Genomic DNA, 12,067 nt, shown 5'->3' with positions numbered 1-12,067 from the left:
ACCAAGAGCCCCGCGGCACCCCGATCTCAGCCCTGCCCCAGGAATCCGAGGGGGCATGGTGGAGGCGCGACTTCGGGTGGTGTGGTTGGCTGTGCGTCCCGGTGCCTGTCGGCCCCTATATGCCCGTCTCCCCAGCGCTCAGTTCCCGGCAGATGCTGCTCTCCACCTGGGTCAGGTGCCTGGCGTGGTGCCCGCGGAGGAAGGACGCCGCTTGGCCCCTGCCCCTCCCCCGCGCAGCAAAGCTCCAGCAGCCCTGCCTACGGACTGAGATTTATGATGGTCCCGACGCCACCCAGATTGGCACCTGTTGGCAGAAATGCCCGAGTCCCTTCATTAGGTCGGGGGACGGGGGACCCTCATGCCCAACCTCCGGGCTACGGGCTGCGGGCTGCGGGGCGGAACCTTATCCCAGGTGGGCTGTGTGGGGTCAATAGGCAGGGGATGCTTCCACACCTGGGATTCTGCCTGCCCTCCGTTGGTGTCAGGACTGGGTCACCCCGTGTACACACATACACTCCTGACTGGCACCAACCTGCCACCCATCCAGGCTGTGCCCTGGCCTCCCTGTGCCACCTTGAGGACATCACTGCCTTGGACTCACCTTCCTCATCTGGGACAATCGGGGGCAGGTTGACCTCCGACTTTCTTTGACTCAATGATCCAAATCTGAGACATGTCCTTTGCCTCTATGCCCCCTTTAGCATCTCACCATGCAGTCTGTTGTCCTGTGGTCTCTGTGTAACAGGTTCTCATCTCCTTCTGCACCTGCCCCATCCTCTCTGTGTCTCCCCTGTGACCCCCTATGATATCCCCCCCAGTCCTGCTGATGGCCTGCCAGCCTTGTCGAGGAGCTGGGCGTATCTGGTGTTGCCGATCGCACAAGGTCAGACCTTGGGGTGGGCATGGGCTGGGGTCCCTACCCCTACCCCCAGCCCAGGGAGGGCTGATTTGGAGCCCCCCCGCACGTGCATGCGCTTGACGTGTACCACACGACCCAGACGAAGGCTGTGTTTGCCACGAGGCTCCACCTGTGCCTGGCCCCCCGCTTTCTGCCCCCCTCCCACCATCCCTTTCTTGTGGCTGCCTAGGCTGCTGCCCTGTCCCTCTGTCTTTCCCGACATATGCCTGTCTATTCTGTGTCCGGCAAACGGATGTCCTGTCCAGATTCCGGAAACGCCCAAGGCATTGAAATCTCCGGACATGGGGGTCTAGGTCCCAGGCTGCTCTGGGCAGAGGGGGGTGCAGGGAAATGGGTGCTCTGGGCTTGGAGCCTTCTGCTCCCAGAGTGAGGGAGAGCAGGGATTCTTTGATGCCAGGCCAGGCCCCTGATTCCTGGGTTTGCCTTGTTGGCCCTCAGGTGACCCCTTGTCCCTGGGAAGGAATGAGTCACCCCAGGGAGGAGGACCCAGGAGGCTGGGCCTGTCTCTCTCCCTATTCTCAGGTCTCAGTGGCCAGAGGTGGGCCCAGAGCAGTGCTCTTCCTCTCTGCCTGGACTTTCCCAATTTGAGCTGGCCTCTCTCCTGGCTGTACCCCTGCTCTGCCTGCTGGGGAGGGAGTAGGGCTGGCCTGGTTGGGAGAGGATATGTGAGTGTTGTCACTTCTTACTGTGTCCCCTGGGCCCAGTGCCTTCGCCTCTCTGAGCCTCGGTTCTGTCATTGGAAAAATGGGCTAAAAAGGGTGTTTGCAGGGGAGAGGGACAGAGATGGGGCCACTTGTGGCAGATGGGGCTGCTGTCAGATAGTTACTGAGGAGTAGCGACAGCCCGGGGTTGAGTCTGTGTCCTTTAACCCAGGGTTTCTCAGCCTTGGCGCTCTTAACGTTTGGGGCTGGATCTTTCTTGGCTGTGGGGGACTGTCCTGGGCGCTGTAGGATGTTTAGCAGCATCCCCGTCCTCAACCCACTGGATGCCAGTAGTATCCCCCCCAGTTGTGACAACCAGAAATGTCTCTGGACATTGCCAAGTGTCCCTGGTGGTGGGCTGAAGTTACCCCTGGTTGAGAACTGCTGTTACCTCTCTGAGCCTCAGTTTCCTTTCTTGTAAACTGGGAGAATAACAGCAGCTGCTCAGGGTTATTGTGAGAGGTTGGTAGGATATATGCTCTTGGCAAACCTTGCCCTGGGGGCAGCTGCCCTTGAGATTGGTCAGCAGCCAGTGATGACTTTCCTCATCTGTGAAATGGGTTCTCAGAATAGCGGGAGATAACACAGGTGCAGCACTTAGCCAGTGCTCGGATACCGGATGCTCCTTTTGAAATCCTGGCCTGCCTCCTGCTGGCTGGGGGACTTTGGGGCAAGTTACGGCACCCCTCTGGGCCTATTTCCTTATCTAGAGAATGGGGTGAAAACAGTGCCTACCTCGAGGAGTTGCGTTAGTTGACCTGGGTGGAGCTTCTGGTAACGACTATTACCAATAGTTGTATTTGAGTATTAGCGTGTGCTCAGCAAGTGTTTGCAGGCTGCTCGTTTTAATCCTCATCCTAACGCCCCAGTGCTTTCCTCTTCAATGTGTTGGCCTCAGGGAGACCCACTGGGCTGGCCAGGCCCCCTAGACTTCAGAGCTGTGGGCAGCTGGACCGGGAGGAACCAGAAAGTTGGACGGCCTATGCTTGCCGAAAGGGGCTCCGCCTCTGTAGAAGTTGCTGTACTGACCCCAAAGGGGAAGTCGGGGACAAGAGGTGGGGCAGGAGGATCTGGCCACAGTGACACATGGAGGCTTCAGCAGGGCTGGAGGCCCATGGGAGCGTGGGCAGGTTGTGGGGCTGCAGGGAGCGTGCGTACATGTGTGAGGGCGTGGGCTGTGTCCACAGGGTAGCTGGGAGTGTGCATGTCCAGGATCTACAGTGACTTGTGTACACACTCCTAGGTGTGTGCATACAAGTATACAGTGGGTAGGTATGGGAATGTGCGCACACTCGTGAAACCTGTGACACCCACAGACATGGAAGTGTGCACTCACGTGAGAGCCTGTGCTCTGTGCACGCACCCATAGGTGTGGAAGTACACATGCATGCATGAGCCTGTGTTCTATGTGCACACACCCATAGGCATGGGAGTGCACACATACTTGTGAGTCTGTGTTTTGTGCACAGACATGTAGATACAGACATGTGCACTCAGCTGTGAGCCTTTGTTCCTTGTGCACACCCAAAGGCATGGGAGTGTGCACGCACGTGTGAGCCTGTGTTCCTTGTACACACCCATAGGCATGGGAGTGTGCACCCATGTGTGAGCTTGTGTTCCACGTGCACACTGTAGGTATATGAGAGTGTGTACATACCCAGGTCAGCCCCTGGAGCCTGCATGCACTTGTGGAAGCCTGTTTGCCATGTACACAATAGTGTGCACACCTGTGTACCTTGGGCTCCTTCATAGGACAGGGAATGAGCACAGTCCCCTGGTTACCTCTGAGAAGCAAGCTTGGCCCTGGAGTGAGGGCTAAGGGGAAGCTCCCCTAGATGCCCCAGAACCCTGGAGCTGGCCGGCCGCAGGGTGTGCTGGGAGGTGGCAGGAAAGAGGAAGTGGCGGTGAGAGGCCCTGACAGGGCTGAGGCTCAGGAAGAGGGCGGAGCCCTCACCCCAGACCCAGGATGGCGGAGCCCGAACACCCTTTGGACCAGGAGCTGAAGGTGGGGGCTGGGTCCCTGTGGTGGGCTAGTGGTAAACCACACCAAACCCGTTGCCGTTGAGTCGATTCTGACTCATAGCAACCCCATAGGACCGAGTAGAACTGCCCCATAGAGTTTGCAAGGCCCTACCTTCACGGCCTCCTAGTTTGTGGCAGACAGCAGTGGGGCCACAAGAACTGGCCTAGGGATCTCCTGATTTGGGGAGGAATAGCAGAAATGAGATGGGGTCTCTTATTGGGATTTCCTAGTCTGGGGGACAGCAAAGGGGGAACGTGGCCTACCTTCAAGACCGCCTAGTTTGGGGGGATAGTAGTGGGGCAGTGGGGTCTGCTTTCCAGAATCTCACTGCATGAAGAATAGATGAAGGGAGACAGGATTGTCCCTATGGGGACCCCTAGTCTGTAAGGGCTGCAGAAGGGAGCAGGTCCTGCCCTGGGCCCTTACAGTTTGAGGGAGTTAAAAGCAGGGACAGGGCCCTGCCCTCACCTCCCAGTTTTGGGGCTCTGAGGAGGTGGAGCAGGCCCTGTCTTTGGGGGTCTCAATCTGGGAGAACACGAGGAGGCCAGGCCCAGGTTGGCCAAGGTGATCTGCATCCCAGAGCCATCCCCCACTGACCCTGTTCCATTCTGCAGAGTGAGCCGCGCACCTGGTCCCTGCTGGAACAGCTGGGCCTGTCGGGGGCAGACCTGGCAGCCCCTGGGGTGCAGCAGCAGCTGGAGCTAGAGCGGGAGCGGTTGAGGCGAGAGATTCGCAAGGAGCTGAAGCTGAAGGAAGGTGCCGAGAACCTGCGGCGGGCCACCACCGACCTGGGCCGCAACCTGGGCCCCGTGGAACTGCTGTTGCGTGGCTCCTCACGCCGCCTTGACCTGCTGCACCAGCAGCTGCAGGAGCTGCACGCCCACGTGGTGCTGCCCGACCCTGTGACTGCTGCCCATGGTGAGCTGGGGCGGGGGACGCAGGACTCCAGGGGTTCTCACTACACCCCCACTGCCCGCACAGCCAGGCCAGCACCAGAGATTCAATACCATCTCCACTGGCCCCGAAGAGACAGACTTAGTCACAGTGACTCTGAGTCTCCAAACACAGTCGTAGCAGAGAGCAAAATCCTCACAGCCACCTGACACCCAGAGATTCTCACACCGACACCCAGATGTACTTGCTGTCAACACCCAGAGGCTGTCACACACCAACACCCAGACTTATATGCTGTCAACACCCACAGGCCATCACACACTGACACCCAGACATACATGCTGTCAACGCCCAGAGGCCATGACACACTGACACCCAGACGTACATGCTGTCAACACTCAGAAGCCGTCACACACCGACACACAGATGTACATGCTGTCAACACCGAGACACTCTCACACTGACACCCAGACATACATGCTGTCACCTCCCAGAGAGTCTCAGTCATCTCCAACAACCAGATGGCACCCAAAGATGTACCTGCTGTCAAACCAACACCCTGACACTCACACACATAGTCACACCAACACCTGGACGATGCCCAAAGACATTATATTGTCATATGAATACACAGAGACTCACGCATGGTCACACCAGCCTCCAGAGATTCACACACACGGTCTCACCAACACCAGCCAGCACCCAAAAACTTAACCACTGTCACATGAATACCCAGAGATTCCTTCCTGGACTCCAGGGGTGGGAGATATTTAGGCTGAGCTGAGCGCAGATCCTCCAAGCTCGGGCAGAGCGCCTCCGAGCAGACCAAGGTGAGGACCATGGTGACTCTCTCCCACCCTCCCCCTCCAGATGACCCCCACTCTCCGGGTGCGGGCAGCCCAGCCTGCTTGGCCACCAACCTGAGCCGTGTGGCTGGCCTGGAGAAGCAACTGGCCATTGAGCTGAAGGTGAAGCAGGGGGCAGAGAACATGATCCAGACATACAGCCACGGCAGCACCAAGGTGGGAACTGCGTGCGTGCATACCCCTGTATGTGTGTACACACCTCACATGCATCCACATGTGTGCACATACATGCATACTCGCCCGCATGTGTGTAGACCAAGGGTTCTGGGGGGTGAGGGGCAGAGGGCACTTACAGCTGCCCCACTGGGAGGCTGGGACCCTCTGGGTCAGGGACAGAAGGGCTGATCAGGTGACTTGGAAACAGGACTGGGGAGTGGGCAGCTCATGGGGGCATATGGGAAATGGTGAATGTTGGTGATGTCAGACAGACACATGGCAAAGACTGTCCCCCACACCCCAAGAGACTCGAGGACATCCACAGTCAGGGCAGCACAGAGACTCTCACTGCTTGTGGGACATGTCTCTCACACACATACACACAGACAGCCAGGGCACACACAGACACACAAAGTCAACACCTAGAGGCACAGACATACAGAATCATAACAACACCTAGACACACACACATCATCATCAACATCTAGAGACACAGCAGTAACAACACTTAGAAACATAGCATGGACAACCATACATAGTCACATCAGCATCTAGATGCACACAGACATAGGCACCGTCATATACTACCCAGAAACCAACCAATATAAGAACACCTAGACACACACACACAATTAAATCCACACCCAGAGCCTGGCATTGTCCCGCAGACACTCACACGTCCCCAGTGATAACATTGCTGGGCTCACACACACAGATCTACAGCAACATGCAGAGATTCTCACCCAGCCAGACCTACAGCGAGAGACATGATGGTCACACTGTCAGGAGAACAGATTCTTGACGACATGTGGTCACGTGTGTGTGCTTACATAACTGCGAATATTGTGTGGCAGGACACAGCACTCAGATTATTTTTGTAACTTTTATTGGGGTGTAATGTATGTGCAGTAAAGTGCACAGAATTTAAGTGTACAGCCTGATGGATTTTTTTACCTGTGCACACATCACCCACATCAAAATATAGAACGTTGCCGGTCACCCAGAGGGTTCCCTCACGCCCCCTCCAGTTGATACCCAGACTTCAGTTGCCTCAGATTAGTTTTGCCTCGTTTTGAGCTTCCTATAGATAGAACCAGGGGCCCCTGTGGCACAAACTGTTTGCACTCAACTACTAACCTTAAGGTGAGTGGTTCGAACCACTCAGTGGCACCACAGAGAAAGGCCTGGCAATCCGCTTCTGTAAAGATCACAGCCAAAAAATCCCAAAGAGTCCACAAGAAAACTTCTAGAACTAATAGCAGAATTTAGCAAAGTTGCAAGGTACAAGGTCAACAAACAAACATCAGTTGCGCTTCCATACATCAGCAATGAGAAAACTGAAAGGGAAGGTAGAGAAACAATTCCATTTACAATAGCAGCTAAGAGAATAAAATACCAAGGAGTAAATCTAACCAGGGATGTGGAAAACAGTGTGGCAGTTCCTCAAAAAACTAAAAATAGAACTATCATATGACCCAGCAATTCCACTCCTAGGTATATACCCAAAAGACTTGAAAGCAGAGATTCAAAAACAGATTTGTACACCAATGTTCATTGCAGCACTATTCACAATAGCCAAAAGGTGGAAACAACCTAAATGCCCATCAGCAGTTGAGTGGATAAACAAAATGTGGTATATTCATACAGTGGAATAATACTCAGCCAACAGGCGAAATGAAGTCTTGATACACGCTACAGTATGGATGGAGCTTAAAGACATTATGCTGAGTGAAATAAGCCAAACACAAAAGGACAAATATTGTGTGACTTCACTTATATACAAAGTCAAGGAAAGACAGATGCGTAGTGACCAAAGTTTATTAGTGGTTATCAGTGGTGAAGGGGACAGGAAAAAGGGGGGTTAATAGTGATAGAAAAATTGCATTGATTAAGGGTAGGATTGCACAGTTGATTATTTTAATCGCTGTTAATAAGTTGTACACCTGTGAAAAGTTGAATTGGCAAAAGTTGTGTGATAGATATATTTACAAAAAAAAAAAAAAAGAGTAGTTGCTGAGGCTGCTTATGTACAGCCAAACACCTCATGGGGTTTGGTTCCTTGGTTTGGAAGTATAAGGTCAGGGTTTCATGGCATCCCAGTTAATTGGCCTGGTAACATGGTTAGTGCTCTGTTGTACCTCCTAGTTTGTTGTTTAGTACCTCAGGCGTTAAAAGCTTGCAAGCAGCATCCAAGGCACAACAACTGCTCTCTGTTCACTTGGATCAACAGAGGAAGAAAGCGTCACGAAGAGGAGGAGGATATGGAATGTGTGGCTAGTTGCCTCCATGAACAACTGCCTCCTTTGCCATGAGACAAGAAGAACTGGATGGTGCCCAGCTACCATTACTGAACATTTTGATCAAAGATTCCATAGAAGAATCCTGATCAAAAGGGAGAAAATGCAGAACAGAATTTCAAATTCTTGTGGAATCCAGACTTTCTGGTACCATGGAGGCTGGGTGAACCCCTGAAACTGTCGCCCTGAGATAATTTTTAAAACTTAAACCAAAAACATCCCCTGAAGTCATCTTAAAACTGAACAATAGTTTTTAGCTTAACTAGTAAAAAAAGGTCTGCTTTGAGCATTATACTCTCTTAAGAACTATCTGTATGGGATCAAAGTGACAACAGTAACTCAGAAGATCAGATGGGAACCTTAGGGGGCAGTGAGTTCGTTTAATGAGGGAGGAACAATTCAGAAAAGGAGGGTGAGAATGGTTGCACAACTTGAAGAATGTAATCAGTGTCACTGAATTGTACATGTGGAAACTTGAATTGGTGTATGTTCTGCTGTGTATATTCTCAACAACAACAACCAAATACAATTTAGGAGAAAAAAAAGATTACAGCCAAGAAAACTCTATGGAGCACGGTTTTATTCTGTAATATATGTGATCCCCGTAAGTAGGAATCAACTTGACAGCAACGGGTTTAGTTTGTTAGTTTTTTTAAACAGAACCACCTAGTGTCCTCTTTTCTCACCGTGGGTTGTTGCTCTGGGTTTATTAAAACAGCTGGGGAACACCCGCCTTGGGGTAAGGATTCTCTGGGAAATCCCAGCTCAGCTTATGAGACCTGGTGAGCTGGTACCCTTGTCAGGGCCCGGGATTTCCCAGCAGTGTACTCTTGGAGTCAGATGGCCCAAGTTTTTCATCACCCCAAACAGAAACTCAGTGCCCTTTAAGCAGTAACTCGCCATCCTCCACCCCACCCTGGCCCCTGACAACCTCTAATCTACTTTCTGTCTCTCTGGATTTGCCTGTTCTGACCATTTCATGTAAATAGACTCATAAAATATATGGCCTTTTGTGTCTGGTATTTTTCACTGAGCATAATGTTTTCAAGGTTCATCCACGTTGTAGCACATACCAGTGCTTTCTTCCTTTTTATGGTCAAATAGTACTCCACTGTATGGATATACCACATTTTGTTTATCCATTCATCTGTTGATGGACACTTGGGTTGTTCCACCTTTTGGCTATCGTGAACAGTGCTGGTATGAACATTGGTGTATAACTTTTTGTCTGAGCTACACCTGTGAATTTGTTTTATTATAGTAAAAATATATACAACAAAACCTTTATCAACTCAACAATTTCCACATGTACAAATACACCCTATGAAATTTTAATCTTACAGATAAACCACATGTACTGTATGTGTATCTATGGTTTATACGTAAAAAGAGTAAGAGTTTTTGTCCCCTCATTTCCAATTTCTGCCCCTTTGGGGATGACATAAGGAGCCCTGGTGGTGCAGTGGTTAAGCGCTCAGCTGGTAACCTAAAGGTTGGTGGTTCAAACCCACCAGCCGCTCTGCAGGAGAAAAGACCTGGAAATGTGCTCCCTTAAAGATTACAGCCTTGGAAACCCTATAGGGCAATTCTACTCTGTCTTGTAGGGTCACTATGCATTGGAATCAACTCGATGGCAATGGGTTTGGTTTTTTTTGGTTTGGGGATGGCGTGACCCCATTGAGCATGCTTGGACAAGACAAAGTGTCTTACCTAAATGGAAACACACTACAAAGTAGATGGAAAAATCCACAACCATTTCTCCAACACTTGTACACACACGAGGTTGTGGGCTATGTGTGGTCATGGCCATACCTTGAACCCCACACACAGCCCCTTGCTTATTGCGTACCCCTAGTCACTCTCAGAGATTCACCCACGTGCTGCAGCCAGGGCTACCCTGGCTGCAGGGACCAGTTTGCCAGGTGCACGCTGTCCTGACAGTTAATAGACACAGCGCCTGCTGTGTGCCAGGCTGACTCGGCCCTGCACTCAGATCAGCTTCTTCAGTCCTCAATCCAGTGGGGGTCGGCACTATCAGCATCTCCACTCTACAGATGAGGAAACAGGCCCAGACAGGCTGAATGGCTTGTCCAAGATCACCCAACTGGAAAGTGGCTGAGCTGGGATTTGAACCTGTGTGCTACATCACTGTACCCGGGAATGTGTGAATGTGTACACTGTCACACCCCACACACACTCCAACACACGGTTGCCGGGGGCCTGTGCAGCATGGATGAAGGGCTGGTAGTCCGACCCTGGCTGCCTAGCCTTCCCCTCATGGCGCATCTCTGCCCCCAGGACCGGAAGCTGTTGCTCACAGCCCAGCAGATGCTGCAGGACAGTAAGACCAAGATTGACATCATCCGGATGCAGCTCCGCCGGGCGCTGCAGGCTGGCCAGCTGGAGAGCCAGGTGGCCCCAGACGAGTCCCAAGGTAAGGCCCAAGGTGAGGCCCACCCGAGACAGCTGGCCTGTGACCTGCCCTGTAGGACTCAGCTCCCAGCCCATGAGAGGCCTCTTTCTGGGGCAGGGAGGTGGGCACCATAACTCACTGTGCAACTGGAACCTGTTGCTGACCCTCTCTGGGCCTCGGTTTCCCATTTGTCCCATGTGAGTTTTGGGGCCTGTTCCTGACCCCATTTGTCCCATGTGAGGTTTGGTGTGAGGTTTGGGACCTGTTCCTGACTGTCTGGGTCTTTGTTTCCCATTTGTCCTAGGTGAGGTTTGGGACCCGTTCCTGACCCCATTTGTCACATGTGAGGGTCCTTCCTGAGCCTCTTTGGGCCTCAGTTTCCCATTTGTCCCATGTGAGGTTTGGGCCCTGTTCCTGATCCTTTCTGGGCCTCGCTTTCCCATTTGTACCAGGCAAGGTTTAGACTAGATCAGGTGTTGGCAAACTATGACCTGTGAGCCAAATCCTGCCACTATTTTTAAAAAATGTTTCATTGTGTTTTTAGTGAGAAGTTTGCACCGCAAATTAGGTTCTCATTTAACAAGCTCTATACGTATTGTTCAGTGATATTGATTACATTTTTCACAATATGTCAGCATTCTCATTATTTCCATTCTGGTTGTTCTGTTTCCCATAATCTAGCTTCCCTATCTCCCCCTTACCTTCTCATCTTTGGTCTAGGGAAAATGTTTACCATTTGGTTCTATTTAGGTGATTATTTAGAGGAGCACAGTACTCAAGGGTGATACTATTTATGAGTCAATCTGTCATTTGACTGAAAGGTGACGTCTGGGAATGGTTTGAGTTCCAAGTTTAAGGGGTATCTCAAGGTGATAGTCTCGGGGGTTCATCTAGTCTCTACTGGTCCAGTAGATCTGGCCTTTGTTTTAGGAATTTGAGTTTTGTTCCACATTTTTCTCCCATACTATTTGGGACCATCTGTTGAGTCCCTGGTTGGAACAGTCCGTAGTGGTAGCTAGGCACCATCTAGTTCTTCTGGTCTCAAAGTAGGTGAGGCCATTGCTTGTGTAGACTATTAGTTCTATAGATTAGTTTCTTCTTTGTGTCTTGGATTTCCTTCTTTCTCTTTTGCTCCCAATGAGTAGAGACCAATAGTTCTATCTTAGATGGCCACTCACAAACTTTTTTTTTTTTTTTAATTGTACTTCAGGTGAAGGCTTACAGAACAAATAGTTTCTCATGAAACAGTAGTACACATATCATTTTATGACATTGGTTAACAACCCCACAACATGTTAACCCTCTAACTTCTCAACGTTTTTTTTTTTGGTGAAAATACACATAGCCAAAGATACACCATTTCAAAAATTTCTACATGCACAGTTCAGTGACATTGACTTCGCTCTTCCAGTTGTGCTGTTATTCTCACTTAAGATGAAGGCTTACAGAATAAAATAGTTTCTCATTTAACAGTTACTACACATGTTGCCCTATGACACAATGGTTAACAATCTCACAACACATCAACACTATCCTTACTCAACCTTGGGTTCCCTATCACCAGCTTCCTTGTCCCCTTCTGCCCCTTGTCACTGGACTACTGTACCTCGTTAGTCTCATTTGCTTTTATGGGGCTGTCCACTCCCAGGCTGAACGGTGAACTTCGGAGATAACTTCACCACTTAGATAAAAGAGTGTCGGGGGGCCATACTCTCGGGGTTTCTCCAGTCTCCTTTAGGCCAGTAAATCTGGTCTTTTTTTGTGAGTTAGCATTATGTTCTACATCCTTCTCCAGCTC

The 12,067-nt window shown here is 51.0% G+C and overlaps 1 protein-coding gene across 1 annotated transcript in view; it reads left to right on the top strand.

Annotated features, from left to right (window-relative positions):
- Window positions 1-3,135: 3,135 nt before the first annotated feature.
- PKN1 (protein kinase N1) overlaps window positions 3,136-12,067 on the top strand; it is a 26,902-nt gene continuing 17,970 nt past the window's right edge. Inside the window, exons 1-4 of the mRNA XM_023724741.1 lie at window positions 3,136-3,625; window positions 4,258-4,561; window positions 5,408-5,559; window positions 10,155-10,290. Coding sequence (XP_023580509.1) covers window positions 3,587-3,625; window positions 4,258-4,561; window positions 5,408-5,559; window positions 10,155-10,290 — 631 coding nt within the window. The 5' untranslated portion in view covers window positions 3,136-3,586. The remainder of the gene's footprint in view (window positions 3,626-4,257; window positions 4,562-5,407; window positions 5,560-10,154; window positions 10,291-12,067) is intronic.

The sequence above is a fragment of the Trichechus manatus genome, unplaced genomic scaffold, assembly GCF_000243295.1.
Source record: "Trichechus manatus latirostris isolate Lorelei unplaced genomic scaffold, TriManLat1.0 scaffold00258, whole genome shotgun sequence".
Lineage (NCBI taxonomy): Eukaryota > Metazoa > Chordata > Mammalia > Sirenia > Trichechidae > Trichechus > Trichechus manatus.
This window is presented reverse-complemented; position numbering and strand designations above follow the sequence as displayed.